At 43.6% G+C, this 18795-nt stretch overlaps 1 protein-coding gene across 1 annotated transcript in view; it reads right to left on the reverse strand.

Annotated features, from left to right (window-relative positions):
* TRPC4AP (transient receptor potential cation channel subfamily C member 4 associated protein) overlaps nt 1–18795 on the reverse strand; it is a 39918-nt gene that overhangs the window by 2369 nt on the left and 18754 nt on the right. Inside the window, exons 8-20 of the mRNA XM_058036579.1 lie at nt 16871–16999; nt 15570–15771; nt 13906–14094; nt 12736–12878; nt 8536–8667; nt 7792–7850; nt 5710–5811; nt 4301–4384; nt 3901–3991; nt 3255–3395; nt 2015–2123; nt 890–1002; nt 473–679 (exon numbers count right to left, since the gene is read on the reverse strand). Of these exons, the coding sequence (XP_057892562.1) occupies nt 473–679; nt 890–1002; nt 2015–2123; nt 3255–3395; nt 3901–3991; nt 4301–4384; nt 5710–5811; nt 7792–7850; nt 8536–8667; nt 12736–12878; nt 13906–14094; nt 15570–15771; nt 16871–16999 (1701 nt within the window). The remainder of the gene's footprint in view (nt 1–472; nt 680–889; nt 1003–2014; nt 2124–3254; nt 3396–3900; nt 3992–4300; nt 4385–5709; nt 5812–7791; nt 7851–8535; nt 8668–12735; nt 12879–13905; nt 14095–15569; nt 15772–16870; nt 17000–18795) is intronic.

Here is an 18795-nt window from a genome sequence, read left to right on the forward strand (position 1 = left end):
CACCAGACCACGTGTTCTCAACATAACTGGATGTGGTTATTTCTACCCACCAGTGACCCAGGACAAGTCAGCTCTGGCACAGAAACCTGCAGGATGCTCCCTTGGCTTCCAGCAGCTACATCAGATATTCTTCCTGCACTGTTTGCAACACCAGGAAGAGGGAACACTCTGGCTAAGGTGCTAACTACTCTGGGAACTGCATTCTGTCCTGCCTCCCCCTCCCTGGCCATCCTGCCAGCCCTACCTCTCCACCCCACTCAGCACTGGCAAGTCTCACCAAGTGCCACAGCCAGACCTCAGGCTCTGTTTCTGGGGAAGCCCAGCACCTGCACTGTGGCAGCCTGACTGAGGTGTGAAAAGCACCACAGAGCTACACTGGGGGCAGACCTCCCTCCCTTCTTTCCCTTCCCAAGCTCCCATTTTTGCCAGGGGGCTGGCAGACACGTGTTGCCATGCTAAGAGGGTCACATACATTTTCTAAGCAGGTGCTGTCTTTGTCCTTGTTGAGGTAATGCTGCTGCCAGAACCGCAGGAGGCTGTGGAAGTTGTTCAGGATGAAGCCAGGGTATTTCTCTGTGTATTCCATCTGTTGCAAGGTGCGCAGATAAAAAGGGAGCTTTTCTTTCCTTCGGGCCAGCATTAGGATAACTAAACTTGTGTTCAAACAACTGACATTTTCCTGGAGGTAAAAATGACACAGCAAAAAAAAATATAAACACCAAGATAGCTGTTGTATACATGTTCCTATAAAACAAGCCTGTGGGGAGCACACAGTGGAAGTGTTCTAGCAAGGAAAAAGGGACATGTGTGTCCTCCGGGGACAGGAGGCTCAGCCCTGCTCACCACTGCAGTCCCAGTAAGGCAAGTGCAAGGTCTGGCAGCTCTTTACCTGTGTAAGTGTCTGTACATGGATGATGTTGATGAGACGGAAGAGGAAGGACATTCTCATGGACATCTGGGACATGTAGGACAGGAGGCGGCACTCAGACAGGACCTCTGCCACTGCAGCAAGAGGACAAACACAATCACCAGGTGTTAGAGTGTCACAGATGCATTTTATGAAAAATCCTTTTGTTAGGACTTTTTTCTCCTGAGAAGCTGAGAGGCCTCAGAGGAAAAGAAAAACAATGGTTATCTGCTGCTGTGGGATGCAACAGGTGCATCATTGGTCTCATGTGGTTGTTTTTAATTAATGGCCAATCACAGTCACCTGGCTCGGACCCGGGTCAGTGACAAGATTTTATTATCATTCCTTCCTTTCTATTCCTTGCTAGCCTTTTGATGAAATCCTTTTCTTCTATTCTTTAAGTATAGTTTTAATATATCATTTTAATATAATATATATCATAAAATAATAAATCAGCCTTCTGAAACATGGAGTCAAGATTCTCATCTCTTCCCTCGTCCTGGGACTCATCACATTACAGCAGCTTCTCTGAGCCAGGTCTGATAAGCTCTCAGAGGTCTATAACACACCCAAGATAGCTCAGCTACCTTTGGAAGCATAAAAATCAGCAGGATGGCTTCTGTTGCAGTGTTGGAAACAAAAAGGTTTAATAAAAGGCAAAATAACAAACAGAAAAATCGAGCTAGGTGCAGGAGATCTTTTCTTCTGGTAAAAAACCTTACAAAAGCAATTAGTTTCTTTGTTCGCTTCTAGTAAATTGCTCAGGTGGGACTTTTTGGCTCCTGTCCAATTAGCTATCCTTAAGTTTGAGGTGAAGTCTCCCAGGCCTATGAGGTGGCTTTTTCACCTAACTGAGGAGAGAAACTTCTGGGCTTCCTTCCTTTTTGAGGGGACAAAGGAGAGTTCTGTCACTCCATCAACAGGAGGCACACTCCTATTTCCAGGTGCTGGAGGCTCAGACACACTGATCCAAGCACCTGGACAGTAAGAACTGGTGCTCAAATTTTCCACGTGGCATTTCCTTGTCTAACCCCCAAAGTGTCAAAGCCCAGATTTAAATGAACCATTACCAGCAGTGAACACCCCCAGTCCCACCCCACTGCTCACCTTTAGCATCAGACTGATTCTCAAAGCGGTCCAGGGACAGCGTGATGCAGCGAACCAGCATGTTGGAGTCCACCAGAGAGCTGTTGATCTGATTTAAAAAGATCTGGAACTGAACAGAAACACTTTTTAGTGTTGAATTTCAAAGATTTAAATAATTAATACTCAGGGTCATTACCTTTTTGGTATCTCTAACAAGGCAAGAGGAGACATCACTCCCAGCTCTGCCTCACCCTGCCCAAGCCAACACTGGCACTGAGGGCTGACAAAAGGATCACTTAAAAACACTATGGAATAGATAAATGCCATCCTGGCACCCCTAAAATCGTTTCTGAAGCTATGTCACTCCATTGAAAGTTAGATTTCATACACTAATTGTTTTGAAAGGGAGAATTCCTGCAGCTCCATGTTTTCCTACAGTGATTTTGTACAAGCAGACAGCACTAGGGAGGAATACAGTGAGGGAGTCACACAGAATGAGAGCTAAACCCAGTCAGAGATCAGTAAACAGGAAGCACAGAGGAAATATAAAGACATTCTCTAGAATGTCTGAGTTCATTTACTAGAGAAGAACCTCCAAAATAAATACAGCTCTTTAAAATACATTTATACATCCCTTCTCCAAAGCCTACCAGACCTAACAGCAATGAGAGAAAAATTACAGCAACAAAAAAAACAGTGTAAGGCCATTCAGAACCTACCCACCAGCTGATGTTAAATGTCCAAAGTGCACAAGAGCATGAAACCACTTTGTATAGAGCTGCCCACTGATGTGCAGCTCAATTTTACAGCTAATTACATAAGCCATGGCTTCTTAAAGTGTCTCTAAATTCAAATAACATCAAATATCTACGTCTGTTTGCAGCACCAAGTATTTTAAGCCTTATTCATGAAGGAATTCTCCAGTGAAAGATTTTTTGGAGCTGTCTCAATGTCCACAACTATTACTTAACCACAAATCTGGCAACTGCACAGGAAATGTTCTGCTACCCTTGAGCCTGACCTTAGGCCTCCCTGATCATGAACAGGGCAATGTTTGCTGACCAGCTCAGCACTCAGTGTCTCAGGACAGCTGGAGCACTGCTGAAAACACTGAGGGGCTTTGGCAACTCAGCCCTTAATGTTTATTGTGCCCCAAGCTCTGAAACCACACCAAACCCAAATGAATCCAAGTTTTAGTGCTATGTTTGCTTATAAAAGGGTGTAATCTGAGCCAAAGGGGACAGATCTTACAAATATTTACCTTCTCATCTGTGTTGATGTATTTGTTGAACCTCTTGAATGCATCAATATTGAATTTCATCAGCTCTCCCAGAAGGTCAAAGTAACTCTGAAGCACATCCCGTGACTTGCACTCACTATCAACAATGCAGTAGAGAATATGCTGGCAGGGGAGGAAAACATGTTATTGCCACAGCTTGGTCCAAGCCAGCAGCACAACACAGACTCTGATTCAATCAGTATTAAAAGCATTTATCTGCAAGTTTTTGGGTGACTGAATGCCACAAAACCAACTAAAGATTGTAATTTAGATGAGTCTCCTGTTAAAAGGAGTTCCTAGTGATGCAGGTTATACAAATGGCCACATCTGGCTGCCACAAGCAGAATTCACAGGTATTTTTTAAGTGTTCCCAGCATTTGTCACAGTTACACAGGAATAAGGGACAGTTTATAATTTATTATTGTTGCATCTATTGTGATTTCTCCAGCAAACTGTAATCCTGACTTCTCTCCCTGACTGTTTATTCCTCCACTACTCCAAGGGGGCATTTCCTGCTGAGTTTTAAACCCAGCATAATATTTAACACTACATTTTTATCCACTTTTGGTTCACTGCAGATAAATCCTTCTTGATTGCTATGGAGGATACCTGGCATAAATTTCCTTACCTCCAGGAGCCCTCTCTTGAGGAGGAACATCTGGTCTGCATAGGAGGTGGTGCCTCGCAGAAAACTTTCAACCGCCCTTGCTTGCCAGAACCTGAGAAAGAGACAGGAGGTGTTGGTTTTGGGGCAAGGGATGTACTTGATTACAACTGCAATTTAAATCCAGTTTGCTGATCTGGAATCACTGGAATTTCAATCCACTCTGAAGCTGGAGTCAGATCTGTTGATCCTGCAGAAAATCACTGGCTGTGATTTCTTCCCACCTGCACTGCCACCACAGCACAACAAAGCCAGACCTTTCCACAGCTTGTTCTCCAACATTCTCAGCTGCTCTGAGCTGGACAAAAACCAAAGCTACACCCCAGGGGTCTCAAACACCTCCTCAGAGGCACAGTGAACCCACCTGAAGGAGGATTCTGCTGGCTCCTTCTTCATGACCTGGAGCAGTCTGGTCAGCAAACCTCTCTTCCCATCACAGACAAGGCTCCTGCAGCAGGTGAGAAATGACAGCTGAGTGGAAGGGCTGGGCAAGCACTGAGCACTGAATCCAATCACTGCTCCAGAGCTTTTGATGATCAAAATCTCAGTATTGAAGCACACAGTACAAATATTGTGCTAGTTCTACCAGCAGAGGAGTTCTCCTCACTGCCCTTGGTAAATACCTGCAAAACCTGCAACATGACTTCCAAATAAATTCAAAACAAAAACTTTCTCTCAGAATTTTAATAATTTCAGAAATACCAATTCACACCTTGTGTGAATCAAGGAAAAAAAATACTGCATTTAAGCTTAGGAATGAAAGAAACCCCTCTTTTTCCCCCTCAAAAAAATGTAAAGGAAAGTCTAAATTCCATTTAGGAGGCAGAGCAGAGTATGGAAAGCTGTGTGCTACATTAGGCTGTACAACTGCAATTTTACTTGTCTTGAACAGCACCTTCAGTGGAGCATCCACTTGCATGAAATTCATTCAGAAGTAATGGCCTGATCTCATTTATCAAGAAAAGCAACATGAAAACTAAATGCTAAGGGTGAAAAAAAAATTCTTCCCAATTAGACACAGTATTATGATAATAACTGTAATCTAGAAATCCTCTTAGAGATTCCCTTTTGGAGTGAGGTAAATCTGCTCTGTGCACACCAAGTCCCTGCTGATACCCTGGGAGTGAGTACTCTGACAAAATAAATTCTGCAAACAACCTTCCATCTGCTGAGCTTTATACACCAGAATCATGTATTAAAGAGATTATTAGATGAAAACAGTCCATCTAACAGATACTCAAATGCAACAGAAGAGATTCTCTAAATGGTTTAACATGTTAATCTAATTTAGTTTATTCTGGTTATTAGCTGCTGGTAAAATATTCTCAGCAGACACTTGGATGTGTTCATGCAGCCTGGAAATGGACATTTATGTGTGCACACACTGCTCCTGAATGCCAGGACTAGGATTTAATAGCAATTAAGTTATTTGAGGGATCAGTTTACTTTCCAGGTCTGTCTGCAATGCTCAACATGAGGACAGCCAGACAAGCAGATCCAGCACATCACAGTGAAGTTTGAGCCATGAACTCAAACCCCTCTTTTTAGGGGTTTTAAAGTTGCTTTTGTTTTTACAGCACCTTATTCTGAGCACAAGCACCTGAGATTTGCTAATGACCATCAACATCCCACAAGCCTGAACACCTTCCACTGAAAGGAGTCACTGAAATGGAAGTGTGGTGGACAGACAGAGGTCAAACAGAACAGCTGATGTCAAACTTACACTGGAAGTGCTTCCAAAACTCTAAATTGTGACCCTGAGTCCCCTCTCACCTGTCAGTGTTGACCACTGCATCCACTTCAGGGATGTTGGCTTTGTGAGAGATTGCACTCAGCTCATTCAGCTCCTGGCTGTTCAGAAGGAGATATTTGTTCCTAAAGCAAGACAGGGGGGAAAGAGGGGAGAAAAGCAGGATGAATTCAAGAGGCAAAAATGCAATTTCATGAAAAGCAGAGGCACAGGACTACAAGGGCAAGCTGCTTTCTCCTGACTGCTCTTCACAGCATTCCCACTCTGCTCCCTGCACCAGGCCAGCCAGGAAAACCTCCTCCAAAATTTACCAAATGCCACTTCCAACACTGACCAGCTTTGAGATGATGGTTCTTTGCTGACTTGTTTGGGATCTTATGTTTTGTAAATATTTTCTTCTGGATAATGCTCATTTTTAAAAAAAAATCTAAGCAACATTTTGCTGAATTTCAGACCAAAATAAGTATGAAATAGCAAACTTTTTCACAATTTCCTGAATTTTTTCTCTACCCTATAGTGACTACTCTTTTAAAGTAATAAATCGCTAAGTAAGAAAGCAGAACCTGCAAAAAAGGACTAAATCATCCTGGTATTTTGTTATCTGAACAAAGTTTACCCTGGAAATATTTAAAAACATTATGAAAAGTAAAGATCCAAATTAAAAAATGAATATAAATCAGGAATGTACATAAATTCTTTACCAAATACTGAACTTTTCATAATGAAAATAAATTATTTTGTCTGTAAAGAATAAATCTGACAGAGTAGAAATGTAGTCCAGGGGCCCCCTTTGCCCACAGTGTGCTCCCTGAGAGTCTTTCTGCTTTCCAAGTGTTCAAAATCAGACAGCAAAGATTCTTTTTTAGGAAAGCTCAGGGGGCAGAAGATGCAGTGATGAGTGTGAGGTTCCTTCTTGTTTCCAACACTCTCCTCAGGTTAGTGCTCACTGGGGTTCCTGTGTAAAGATTCCTTTGATGTGGACTGAACAGTTTCTGCAATGAGAACAGAGCCCTTCTTCTCTCCCTGCAATAAACAGCTCTGCAAGTCTGGTTTGGACACAATTTCACTGAATGAACATCAGCACACAAGGACTTTGCTCTCATCTTGTCCTCAGTTAACTCAGCTTATCTGTGATTTCATAGAAAGTTCATGTAATTATTTAAACCCCCAACAGATTCCACACATTCCACTTGCTCCAATGCTACAGCTGGGAGCTGTTTGCTGCTCAAACAAACCTGAGATCTTTGCAGCAGCCACTTTAGTAGTAACATCACCTGTAGAGATTTAATTGGAAGACCTGGAGTGATTCCCAGGCAAACAATGTCTTGCATGAAGGATTTACAACAGGTCAGCATTCCTTCCCTATGTCCAGCAGCTCTGCATTCTCAAAGCTAATATCCCACAATCAAAAAGGCTGATGTTTGAAATCTATCCAACAGGACTAAAATCCTGCACAAAAGTACCAGCCTGGCTCTAGGAATGAGCAGCACCTCAAGTACAACATGGCTCTAACACAGGAGATTGTAAGGAAAGGACACCATCTCCCAGAACTGAATGAGAGCAACACTGATGGAATGCAGGATTCTACAAGTCTCAAACACCTCTGTACCAGCAGCACAGCATTAAATATTAAATATTAAATAACCCCAAGCCAACTGCACCACCCCTCCAATTATTCCAGCACACCCAAGTTTTCCAAAGGATTTATTCTGAAGGCAAACAGGAGATTTCTTTGTATTTCCCTGGCTCATTGTCAGCTCTCAGGAGAAGGCAAAAAAGAAGAAAGCTGCCTCCTTATTCCTTCAGCCAGAAAGTGTTAACTCATCCTGTACATGTTGCAGCTCATCTCAACACAAGACAAAATGAGCTGGGTTTAACCCACATATTATGGGTTTAATATGGTTAAACCCATATTCAGACACATTCAGACATGCCTACCACAGAGCAAATTCTTAGGCTGTTACAGCAAGAGCTGAAAGGAATATGAAGTTTAGGAACAGCACAACATTCCCTTCACATGGAGCCTGCCCTGTGCTCAGGACACCTGGAACCACAACCAGGCAAACAGCACCAAGCCACAGCCCACCACAGCTTCTCATACTCACTCATGGTGGTCACTGAAGCTCTGAAGAAGCCTCAAGAATTGTATCTTTAAAGTAATGTCCTAAAAGGAGACAAGAAAGGTGAAAAAACATCATTGCTTTAGTATTTTTGGCTATCATCAGTTACCAAGCAGGCATGAAACAGCTGAATGGAAAACCTTTCCAAATCAAACCCCTTTGGACAGCAGAGCAAGTGACTTGCAAAAATGGAGAGGCTGCACTTCCCAAAATAGAAATGGAGATTGCCTCCAAGTCTATGCACACAACAGGTAATAAATTCCTTCTCACTGCAAAGGCAAAAAAGCTTAGACTGATCAATTCAGAATGTCTAGGTTTGGAAAGAAAAAAAACATAAAGAGTCCAACACAAACCCAACTCCCTAAACCTGACTGTGGCACAATTTGTGCCCTGTGCCTCTCCTAGGAATCTTTTCTTTGAATTTTGGTTGTCTTCTACCTCTGGCCGCCTCCAGGGTCCAGAAATGTACTCCTTTCTCAGTTCCCAAAATGGACATGTTCCTTCAAATGAACAAACTAAGAAAGAGGGGAGAGGCTAAACTGGCCCTGCTACATTGCTAGCATGACCCAAGGATAGACTTCAATGAAATCAATCAATGAAATCAATAATCCCCCAAAATCTGAGTGCTACCACATCTCAAGTCACTGATGATGCAAACACCCAGATCCTCAGCACAGCTCCTCAGAATTGTGTGCCAGGATGAAAACCCAGAAGTGCAGAGGTGCTCACCGGGCTGCAATCACAGTTCTGGTTGTGTCCATGCAGAACCAGGGCTGAGGCCGAGTGCTTCCTCCAGATGAGTTTGTCAAACAGGTTATTGAGGCCAGGAATGAGTCTGAACTCTGCTATCATCTTATGAACCTGGGGAACAAGACAGGTACAAACATGTCTGCTCCAGCCTAAACACAGATTTAATGCAGTCTGCAAACAGATGGGCACAGTGATGTCATCCCCTGACAAAAGGATGTGAATTCTTGTCTCAAACAGCAAATGTTTGTGTTAACCACAGTGCAGCAGTTTCTATTTGTGGGTGTGGATAGAAAACATCCACACTGGATAGAAAACAGGTTTAAACCAAGCACTTATTCTGGGATAAAGCTCTTCACCAGCACTTCAATTAACCACTGTGTCTCTGGAAGCTGCTTTGGGCATCAGGACATCACTTCCAGCACACTGAAAATGCATTTTACACCAAACAGCTGAGCTGGGGATATTCTGCAGCCACTCAATCCCCTGAGTGTCCTTTCCTTTGCAGACACACAGCTGCAGCTCAGACAGGCTTCTGATGGCAAAAAACTCCATCAATATTGGTTTTGTTCATCAAAACACCTGAGCAGAGTCCAGCAGTAACACAGCCACACCACACTGCTCCTTCAGGTTAAAGAGAAGCTGAACTTTAGTAAAAAAAAAAGTCAAATTGCTCATTTATCAGTCTGCCTGGTACATCTTTTTTATTCATATAAAAAAGCTAATAATTTTGGTGTGAACAGCTGTTTAATACCTTTAGTCCAAGCTGAGATACTTTTGATGTAAGGAGTTTAGAAGATGAGGAGTAAGGGAAAGTGGGGACTCTCATTAGCTGTAGGCCTAGTACAAGCATTCTTTCAGATGTGGTTTCAAATGAAAACCACATGACTGGAATGTACAACATTCTGCAAAAATTAAGTAGCCAAGTAATGGACATGTTCCTTAAAACTAACAAACAAAATCACTTAAAAATACCCCAGGTTGTCTCAAGATCCAGAACTGTAAGCAGCATCATTTAACGCAGATCAATCTGTTTTATTTACTCAAACACCTAAATGAATAAAAATATCTGAAGCTGATGCTGTTTTACAGGTTTTTATTCTAGTTTGCAGCACAGCTGATGGCTTTTTGCACTCCTCTGGCTGTAGCCACCAGCTGTCCCACCTTGATGGAAATCATAAATTAATGCTGGACACCTCAAATACACACCTGAGGAGCATTCAGCTCCTTCCCACCCACCCACACTGCCCTGACAGACTGCTGAGCTTGGAGTCCTCTGGTGCTCCTTTATTTTGAAACACTCTTGGACAGGATTCCCTCTGCACAAAGTGCTCCCTGTAGTGCCCCAGTCCCTCCATGGCACAGGCACAGCAGGAGGGAGCCAAGAAAGAGCCTGAACTGCCTGCAAGAGCCTCAACCCTCACCAAAGGAACAGCTCTCTACACTCAGTGTTAACTCCTCAATCTGCTCCTCTCCAAATGACTCAGATTTCAAATCTGTGCAGTTCAGTTTGCTCTGAATGCTCACCTGACCAAGCTCCTCAGTCACATCTCTGCCTCTGCATCACTCTCTCCCAGAGCCCAAACTCATTACAATTACTCTGCCTGAGGATGCCAAGACAATCCCTGCTCTATATTCAACTTTCAAGCTCCTTTGGCTTTTTCCTGCTGCCATCCAGCTTCACAGGAATTGCTCTGTTCTTTCTCAACACTAAAACTGTCTCTGCTAAGCTGTTTCTGTGTGTGCAGTGTGGCTCCCTACAGCAGGAGCAAGGAAATCATCTGATGGCTCTTCACCACAACACAGACATGCAGGACAGCCTAGAAAAATACATAAGGAGAGTAATTTAGGGTGTGACCATAATGAGAAGGCAGCAAAGGCCCAGATCTGCAGAGAAACACCTCTTATTCCCAAGGTGAGATCATCCCCAACATGGCAACAGGAGGAGTTAAGTCACTGCTACCAGAGTTATCAATTTGTGCAAATTAGCCAGCAATCAAATTTAAATCAAGCATTCAGAGATTCATTTGGGGACAGGCTGAGTTTGGGAGGCTGCACCTTGCTTCAAGCAAATGCCAGACCATTATGTCAATTATTACAGCAGACTGAAGCAGGTTTGTGATGCCCTTAATAAATTCTATCAAAAATGAATCCAATCTAAAACCAGCAAGTCCTTTGGCTGCTCAGACTGGTACCACAAATCCTGTGCTTTTATTCCTTCCCAGAAAAGACACCAAAAAGCAGCTGAGATGCTTGTCTGAGGGTGCTGCTGCACACTGCTGTGCCTGCATTCCAGAGCTTCCCTTGGAGAACAGCTCAGCTCCAGTGCCTGGCTCTCAGGAAGGGCAGGGGATTCACACAAATTCACACAAAAAGATCTGCCACACAAATCTTATGCAGATTGAGGAATGAAGTGTGTAGCATGTGCTTTAAAGGCAGAGGATTTCACAAATCAAAACAAAGAAAAACCCAAAACAAAATAAAGGACAACCCCCCCCCAACCAACTCTCCCAAAAGCAAACAAACAAAAAACAAAACAAAACCCTAAAACAAAAAATTAAAAAACACTGACTCTGGATAAGAAGTGTCTGGGAATGCAATAACTCAAATCTTTCCAGATTTGAATTCAACTGCAGTCCTGAATCAGTCCTGGGAAGAACTGAACTGCAGGCCACCTTTATCCTTGCTTTCCCCATCTGCATGGGGACAGAAATAGCAGATGAAGGATAAGAATTGTGTTCCCAGGAAATTAAAACATAAATTCATCTTCAAAGCTAGCTGCTTCAGCAGCAGACTTTTTTGCCTTGTCACATTTGACAGGAACACACCAGAAGTGACCCAGGGAGGGAAGGAATCCAGGACCTCCAGCTGCAGCAGGACGAGTGCAGGCTGCAAGCAGTTTCTGCAGAATCTATAAACCTGAATTCTTTTGGGAGCTCAGGCAGGGATGAATTATCTGCCTTAATACAATGGAAAAGAAAAAGTCCTTCTAGCAGATCCATGTTCTGCTAGTTTCAGTTATGTTTTGGGCTTTGTTTACATTTTATTTCATGCCTAACAGGAACAGACTTCTAAAAGGAATGACAACATGATTAGGAGTTGTTTATGGTTTCTGCAAGAATTACTGGTTCCCTCTGCTTCCTCTTATGCAGAATCTGCTTCTTTTAATGCCAAGTGTCTGCTTAGAGTCACAAAATCCCAGGATGGCTTGGGATGGAAGGGATGTTAAAGCCCTGCCTTCCACCAGACCAGGCTGCTCCAAGCCCCAGCCTTGAACACTTCCAGGGACAGGAGGTCCACAAGCTCTGCTGCAGGTTTGGAGGGAACAGGTGAGTTATGTTTGGGACTGAGCTACAGCTGCACCTGTATTCAGATCAAGAGATTCGGGAGATTGCCCTGGGGGGTGTTTGATACCCTGGGAAGTTACTACTGCAGAACAAAATACTCCAGATAAATGTGCCCCAACCCCTGCTCACAACACAGCCTCTCCTGCCTAACACAACAGCCTTTCTTTTGGCCCTCCCAGGGTCCAGGACATCTGAATGCCCCTCCTATGCCAAGCTCTGCTGAGCTGAGCAGACTGCCAATGCTGGAAACCTGTCAAAACCTCACCAAGGATTGCTTTGCTTTTCCCTTCACAACCTGCTTTTGACCTATTTAAATCAAACCACAGCCAAGCTGCAGTGACTGGTTCTTCATAAGCCCGTGTGAGGCAGGGAACAATTTTTTTTTTTTTTTCATTTTAAAAGGAAGAAAGGCAAAGGAACAGATGAGTGGGATTTGCAGGCAGTGACCAGTGCAGACAGCACTGAAGTGATGGGACTTTAACACTTTGCCAAGTCATGGCAATATGCTGCAAAAATCATCCAGAGCATTTCCAAAAGTGAAAGCAGCCAAAGAAGGGTAAGGCCTGAAGGGGCTCCATCCAAACTGGGCACCAGGAGGGGGGAAAACTCCTGACATCATCCAGGTACCCACACACTTGCTGCATCCTCCTGCATCCCTCCTGCACCAGAGCAGGGGGTGAGCAGCCCCAGCTGCTCCCACTGAAATGCTGCCTGGTTTCTGGGCAGGACTGCCCAGCTTGGTACCTTGAGCTTTGCCCTGGCATTTCTGTGCCCATGACCTCACTGATGAGCACTCAGGTTTAAAATGTGAGTGTGGGCATCCACTGGGGCTCACCTGATTCCTCTGCCTGCCCATGAGCAGCACACAGAGAACATACAGCACTTCCAGCTTGTACATGATCTCGTGCATGATCTTCATGGACTGGGGCAGCTGTGTCCTTGTGGAGGTGTTGGCCAGTCCACTCTCATCTGAAGACTCTGAAAAAGATGGCAAAGATGTGAGACTGAGGCAGCTTCAACAGGAAAGGATTTGTTACAGTTGTTGCTTTTACACTGAACACTGCAGATGCAGGAGCAGCACACAGCTGCTGGAATTTTCTCCTTAACTATAAATAGTAATGTACAGGAAATAACCAATTTGAATTAGATGCTAGAGAAAAATATAGCTGAAAATTTAGAGGAGATAAAATCAGATTTTTAAATTCTTTTTTCATAACAGACTAAATGGCAGCATCTCCTTAAAATAAGTCAGCTCACCTAAATGAATTAACAGATTACTGCACCAAGTCATGGCATAAAGGTAATAAAAGTAGATGGCAGATTATCAGAAGCACTTACTATTAAATCTATTTTTATTTCATACCTCAGTACCAGTATTCTTAGGCCACAGTTAAATAATTTCATAACCTTAGAGAATTACCCTGCTAAGAGCAGAAACAGGAATAGGAAGTACTTTGAGTTCTACCAGACATACACTGCATTTTTGTCATAACAAAGAGTGAAGAAACAAACCACACACATGCTCCAAAGCATTTTCCTAAGGCTGTATTAACACCTCCACTGTAACATTTTCTTTGTTTTTCCAATTAATTTCTTTAATTTAGCTGGAACTACCTTTCCTTTTTGAATAAGGGGACACTTGTCTTGTATGAAGCATCTGAACCCAAAGTCAGGAGCCAAAGTTTTAGGGTAAAATGCTGTGAAGCCACCTACCTCAGGAGGGTTATTTTAATCACTCCAGAGGAGGTTAGGGCTGAGGATGCACAGCCCTTCAGTATTAGCTAGGCATGCAAAGGGCACACATTGCTGGAGGGTTTTTCCTTTAGCTAATTTTAATTCAGTGAAAAAATCAGTGCTACATGAGAACAAAGCAGCAGTCAGACCTAAATGTTGGAAGGAAAGGGGAATCAGAACCAGAGGACAGGAAAAGCAACACGTGGCAAACCCTGAGCAAGGTGAAGACATTCATCAGCTGCTGGTGGGTGGAGGGATGCAAGCCAGGTACCTGTGCTGCTCTGCTCTGCCTCTTCATTTGCCACTCTCATCAGTGCATCCAGCACCAGGGCATTGTCCAGCCAGGTGTACCACTCCTCCAGCTCCTGCAGGAAGCTGGAAGTCCCTGTTGTTTCAGACACTTTCCTTGTGGCCAGTTTGCACAACCGCTCGATGAAGCCTGGAATATTCAGAAGTGTAGCTGAAAAAAATAAAGAGAAAGAATTTCATTACAGTATAAGATCACCAGTACATCTACTTCAGGAATACAGAAGTGTATGGTTAAAAAGAGCTGGTTAAAAATATCTGAAGATGGAAGAACTCAGCACACTCTTCTGTTAAGGACTGGAAAAGAGCTATAATTCAGGGCTGCTCTACAGTCTCACCAAGGAACTGATCTGGCTGAAAACTAAGCTGGCAGAAATAAAGCAGCAGCCTTTGGAAGGGGCAGCCTCACCTCCCCTTTCCTCCTTCATTTTCCTTCCCATGGTTTTAGTCAGTAGTGACTGAACTGGCTCCCTGCAGCAGTGGGGAGGAAATCTGACAGCTTTTCAAGTAAAAAGTTCCTGAATTAGCTCCTCATGGAGCAAAACAGGTGGAGAACACACCACAGCAGCCCCAGGTGTGAGGGTTTTAACTGTGGAGCTGCACCCTCAAAAAGAGCAGTGGAAAGACAGGAGTCACTGCTCTGCAAAATGTTTGGGGAGGTGCAGTTTGCCTTCAAGAATAATTTAATTACAGGACCTGTCTATTAAAGATACACGGCTAAAGCTTCACTTCCCACCTGCAGGGGCAAGGAGAAAAGGACAAAGATTTTGGCCATGAACATTACATGAAAGGGCTGCATCTCTGAATGAATAAGCTCCCTGATAAAGTTTTAAAAATAGAATATACTGTACAGCCTTTGAATCAGTCTCTGATTGTGCCCATAAAAAAAAGATTAGCTAAACATTTGCTTGGCATGGGCCTATGCAAATATCTGCTTCAGAAGCCCAAAAGCTTTTCAGCACAGCAAGAGCTGAAAACAGCAGATTCTACATCTGATGATACTTTAACTTTTTCAATTCCTATTCATCCTTCTAGGCAAGACTTCTGCACCTGAGAAATACTCAGCACAATAAGGAAAGCTGCACTGTGCCCAAAGTTAAGGCTGAGATCAGTCCCACAGATTTCCAAGGCTGGTTTGCTAACACTGAGGAACATAACTAATATTAAACACACTTCTCTTTTTGATAAAGACAAGACATCCTGTTCAGGACAATATCAGATAAAATCAGAGAAGGAACTGCTCCAACAGCAACCACATTGCAGGCAGCTTTACTTCAGGAATTCATATTTTATGGAGGACACAGAATTATTGAGAGCTGCTAATGGGAAGTCCATGGATGTGGCTAAGGCACAGAAAACAAATCCAATTCTTTTAAGCCACTCAGAGAATGCTGAAATGACAGAAACTACCCACCTAATTAGCAACACCACATGAAACCAAATGCTACACAGTTTCACTAACAGGAAACATTTTCAGGAAACAGTCTGAGGGGAGTGAATCAAGAGAAGTGCTTTGTAAGACACAACACTTTCAGTATCTTTCAGAAATATAACATTGTGTGACACTGAGAAGTGGAAAACCTTATACATTGCTGAGATTATTCTGATTTGTTACAGCACAACAATTACCTTGATTAATTTCAGCTCGGGAAGGGCCCAAGTTTTTTTTCTGCTGGGCATTTTTGGCCAGAAGAGTGTGCTTGTCATCACTGCCCGTGTCCAGCTCCGAGATGGTGACAGCCAGGATCCTGCAGAAGTTGGCCAGCTGCTGCTGGTCAAAGCTGGACACCAGGCTGGCCAGGTTGGGAATATCATCCAGCTGGATCATTTCCTGGGGAGGCAACAGCAGCTCAGTCACATGGGATGGTCAGCAAGAGAACACAGGCAGATCCTCCCTGGGGAGCTCTCTGGGCTATTCCAGTGTAGCAAAGGAGAAGCAGCTGGGATTTACAACAGCTGTCAGGCTCAGCAATTCCCAAAGTACAGATATCTGTATTTTAAATACTACTTTTATATTTACAAAAAAAAGTGGGGGTCTATTTTTAACTAAAAAAATCACAAAACCACAACCTGATTTAATACATAAATTATGTTCAGGTACTAGACTTCAATTTTGTTTTTCAATCCTGTCTTTTCTTCAAAACTCACAGATAAGAACTTCTAAATTATTTCTCAGTCTTTTCATCAGAAGTTCTTTTTAATAAAAAGATGTTGAAAACAGCTTTCAAAAGAAAAAAAATGTTCAGATAAACTGAGCTTGTTTCCTATTTCAGGAGGTACATCAACCTCAATCTTATTTTAAATAATAAAGTATTAGGTTACAGACTCCTGGCCTTCTCCACAAAATGCACACAGACTCTCTCCAATCAAGGTTTTCCCAAGGTTACACCTTGAGTATTTTACTTGCATCACATCAGGGCACTGAGCTGCAATAATGCTGGTAAATAAGTTCAATAACCAGGTACGTGCAGAAAAGATTTAAATGCCCTGTGTCCCCAGCCTGCAACTTCTCAGAGAGGTGACAACCACCCAGGAATATACAGGAAACCTCCCAGATGTGAGGAAGACAAGTGAAGTATGTCAAATACAATCAGCAGGCCAGGATGAAAACTGAATTTATATGAGGTTCATTTTCTTTGTCTGTAATATTGGCAAGTCTTTAATGACTCAGACCATGGGGACACAGCTGCCACCATTCTCTGAACTGGGTAAAAGCACTACCAGGATGACACCACAGGAATAGTTTGGCTTCTTTGTAAGAAGTGATTGAAGTTAATTACCACTGTGAACAGGCAGGTTTCAAACAAGCTCCAAGAAGTGAGAATGGCAGCTTTGAGGACTATCCTCAGACACTCTTCAAAGAAACATCTCTCTTTTCCTCCACTGGGCTGAAAAGCCACACAAATGATATTAAGAAAGCAGTAACTAACCTTTTTAACTCCCAGGATATCTTCAATGAGCGTTGCAGTTTGTAGGAATGTCTTTTTGTTTGTCATCAGTGTAAACAGGAACAACACAAAGTCGTTTCTCTCTGCCAGCCGCCTTGTGACTCCTTCAGTCTGGAAATGAGCACAGAGAGACCCAGTGAGAGCCCACCCCGAGCAGCCACATGGCACAGGCAAGACAGCCTTAGAGATGATGTGTGCTGAGCCAGCTGCTCCTGAAACCAGGGAATGTGTTTGTGGGAACAAAAAAACATCTCCAGTCCTGGTGTGGAGTCACTGTGGCGCTGGCAACAACGCTGGGATGAGAGAGAGGCTTCACCTCAAGGCAGCTTTTCCTTGCCTGAATCCAAAGGCAGCCCTGCCTGCCTGGGCACACAGCACAGGGGCTGGGCTCTGCTTTGCATACAAACTGTGAGCAGCTCCATGCCATGGTCTGCACACCCAGCAGCTCCTAAACCCTCAGTGTGGGAACCCAGGACATCCCTCTGGCAGTCCAGGATGGCCAGGACCCCTGCCAGGGGGCTCAGAGACCCTGGCACAGAGCCCAAAACACCTGTGGGTTTGATTATGATCATGGAGTAAATTACCAACCTTAGATGAAGGTCAGCAAGCCACAACAGTTTAGGTAGAATAATAGTGAAGTTATCATGGGGTGGAAAAGTAGATTTTGGGGTTTTTGAATGGGGGTTCAGGAGGCAAGATGGAGGGAACTGGGTGTGTCCACCCTTTCTCCTTCTCCTTCTTGGCCTCCATCTTCTGCTGTGATGTTGGCACTTTGGGATTGGTTTAGAGTAGAAGCTCACTGTCTAACACAGGTGATGGGTATTGGGAAGTAATTGTAAACATTGTACAGGTAGTTTTTAGGATAAAGACATAACACTGCCCTGGGGGCAGGCAGAGTGCCTGGAACTGGCCTGCTGGATGCACCTCGGGAGGGCAGGAGAAAGAATTTTATAGATAAGAAACAATAAACAACCTTGAGACTGAGAAATTAAGAGCCCTGACTCCTTCTTCAAGCCCTGGGGTGGGAAAAGAGACTTTCCAACTGTTCTTGGGGTCACACTGACAAGCTAAAGATCCCAACACCTCAGCACTGCTGTCTGAGCAACCCAGATCAAGCACTGGCCTAGAAGAACAGGGTGATGAACCCCAAAGTCAGACTGAGGCATGGAAACTCAAGTTTAAGGCTGCCTTTCATGCTCTGAGCTCTGCTGAGAGCACAGCCAGGCTTTCCTGGAAGTCACAGCTACATCCTCACTGCTTGCAAAGCTGTGTTTTATCCATGAGACACATCCCCAGTGCTCACAGAACCAGAGTGGCAAAGATAATTCCCAAATATTTACAGATAAGCATAAAACCAGCTAATATTGCCCACAGACCATTTCTGTGATCCTGGACACTTCTCCTCCAATCCCTGCAGTAATACCAAAGTGAATTAAAACAGAGCAGCTAGTCTAGAAATTAAAAACTTGGTTTTTAGCTTATCATGCTATTCTCAGTTTGCAAAAGTTGTATTACCTGCAGTTTAAAATAATAAATCATCCAAGCCGAGGAAAAAAGTGTTCCCTCTCTTCCCTGTCCCATGTGCACACAGATCCTTATCAGTGAGACATGATCCAGTAAGACTCAAACTCTGGAGATTAGACTGATAGTTTTGGAAGAGCTCCAAGCCACTAACCAGCTCTTTTTAAAATTTTTTGTTAAATAATGTTCCCTAGGCTCTGGCATAATGAGGGGTGTGATGAAGTAAACAATCCTGAGGATGTTCCCTGCATGCATAATCTGAGGCCTTTGCTTTTAGCTTCAGGATTTTAATGACAAGGTATTTAACCCAGCACCTTCCTTAGCACTGATCTGCCATGACTGGACTGGACTGAACTAAAATCCAGCACATGGAGTTGTAGGATCAA

Source organism: Melospiza georgiana, chromosome 17, assembly GCF_028018845.1.
Source record: "Melospiza georgiana isolate bMelGeo1 chromosome 17, bMelGeo1.pri, whole genome shotgun sequence".
Lineage (NCBI taxonomy): Eukaryota > Metazoa > Chordata > Aves > Passeriformes > Passerellidae > Melospiza > Melospiza georgiana.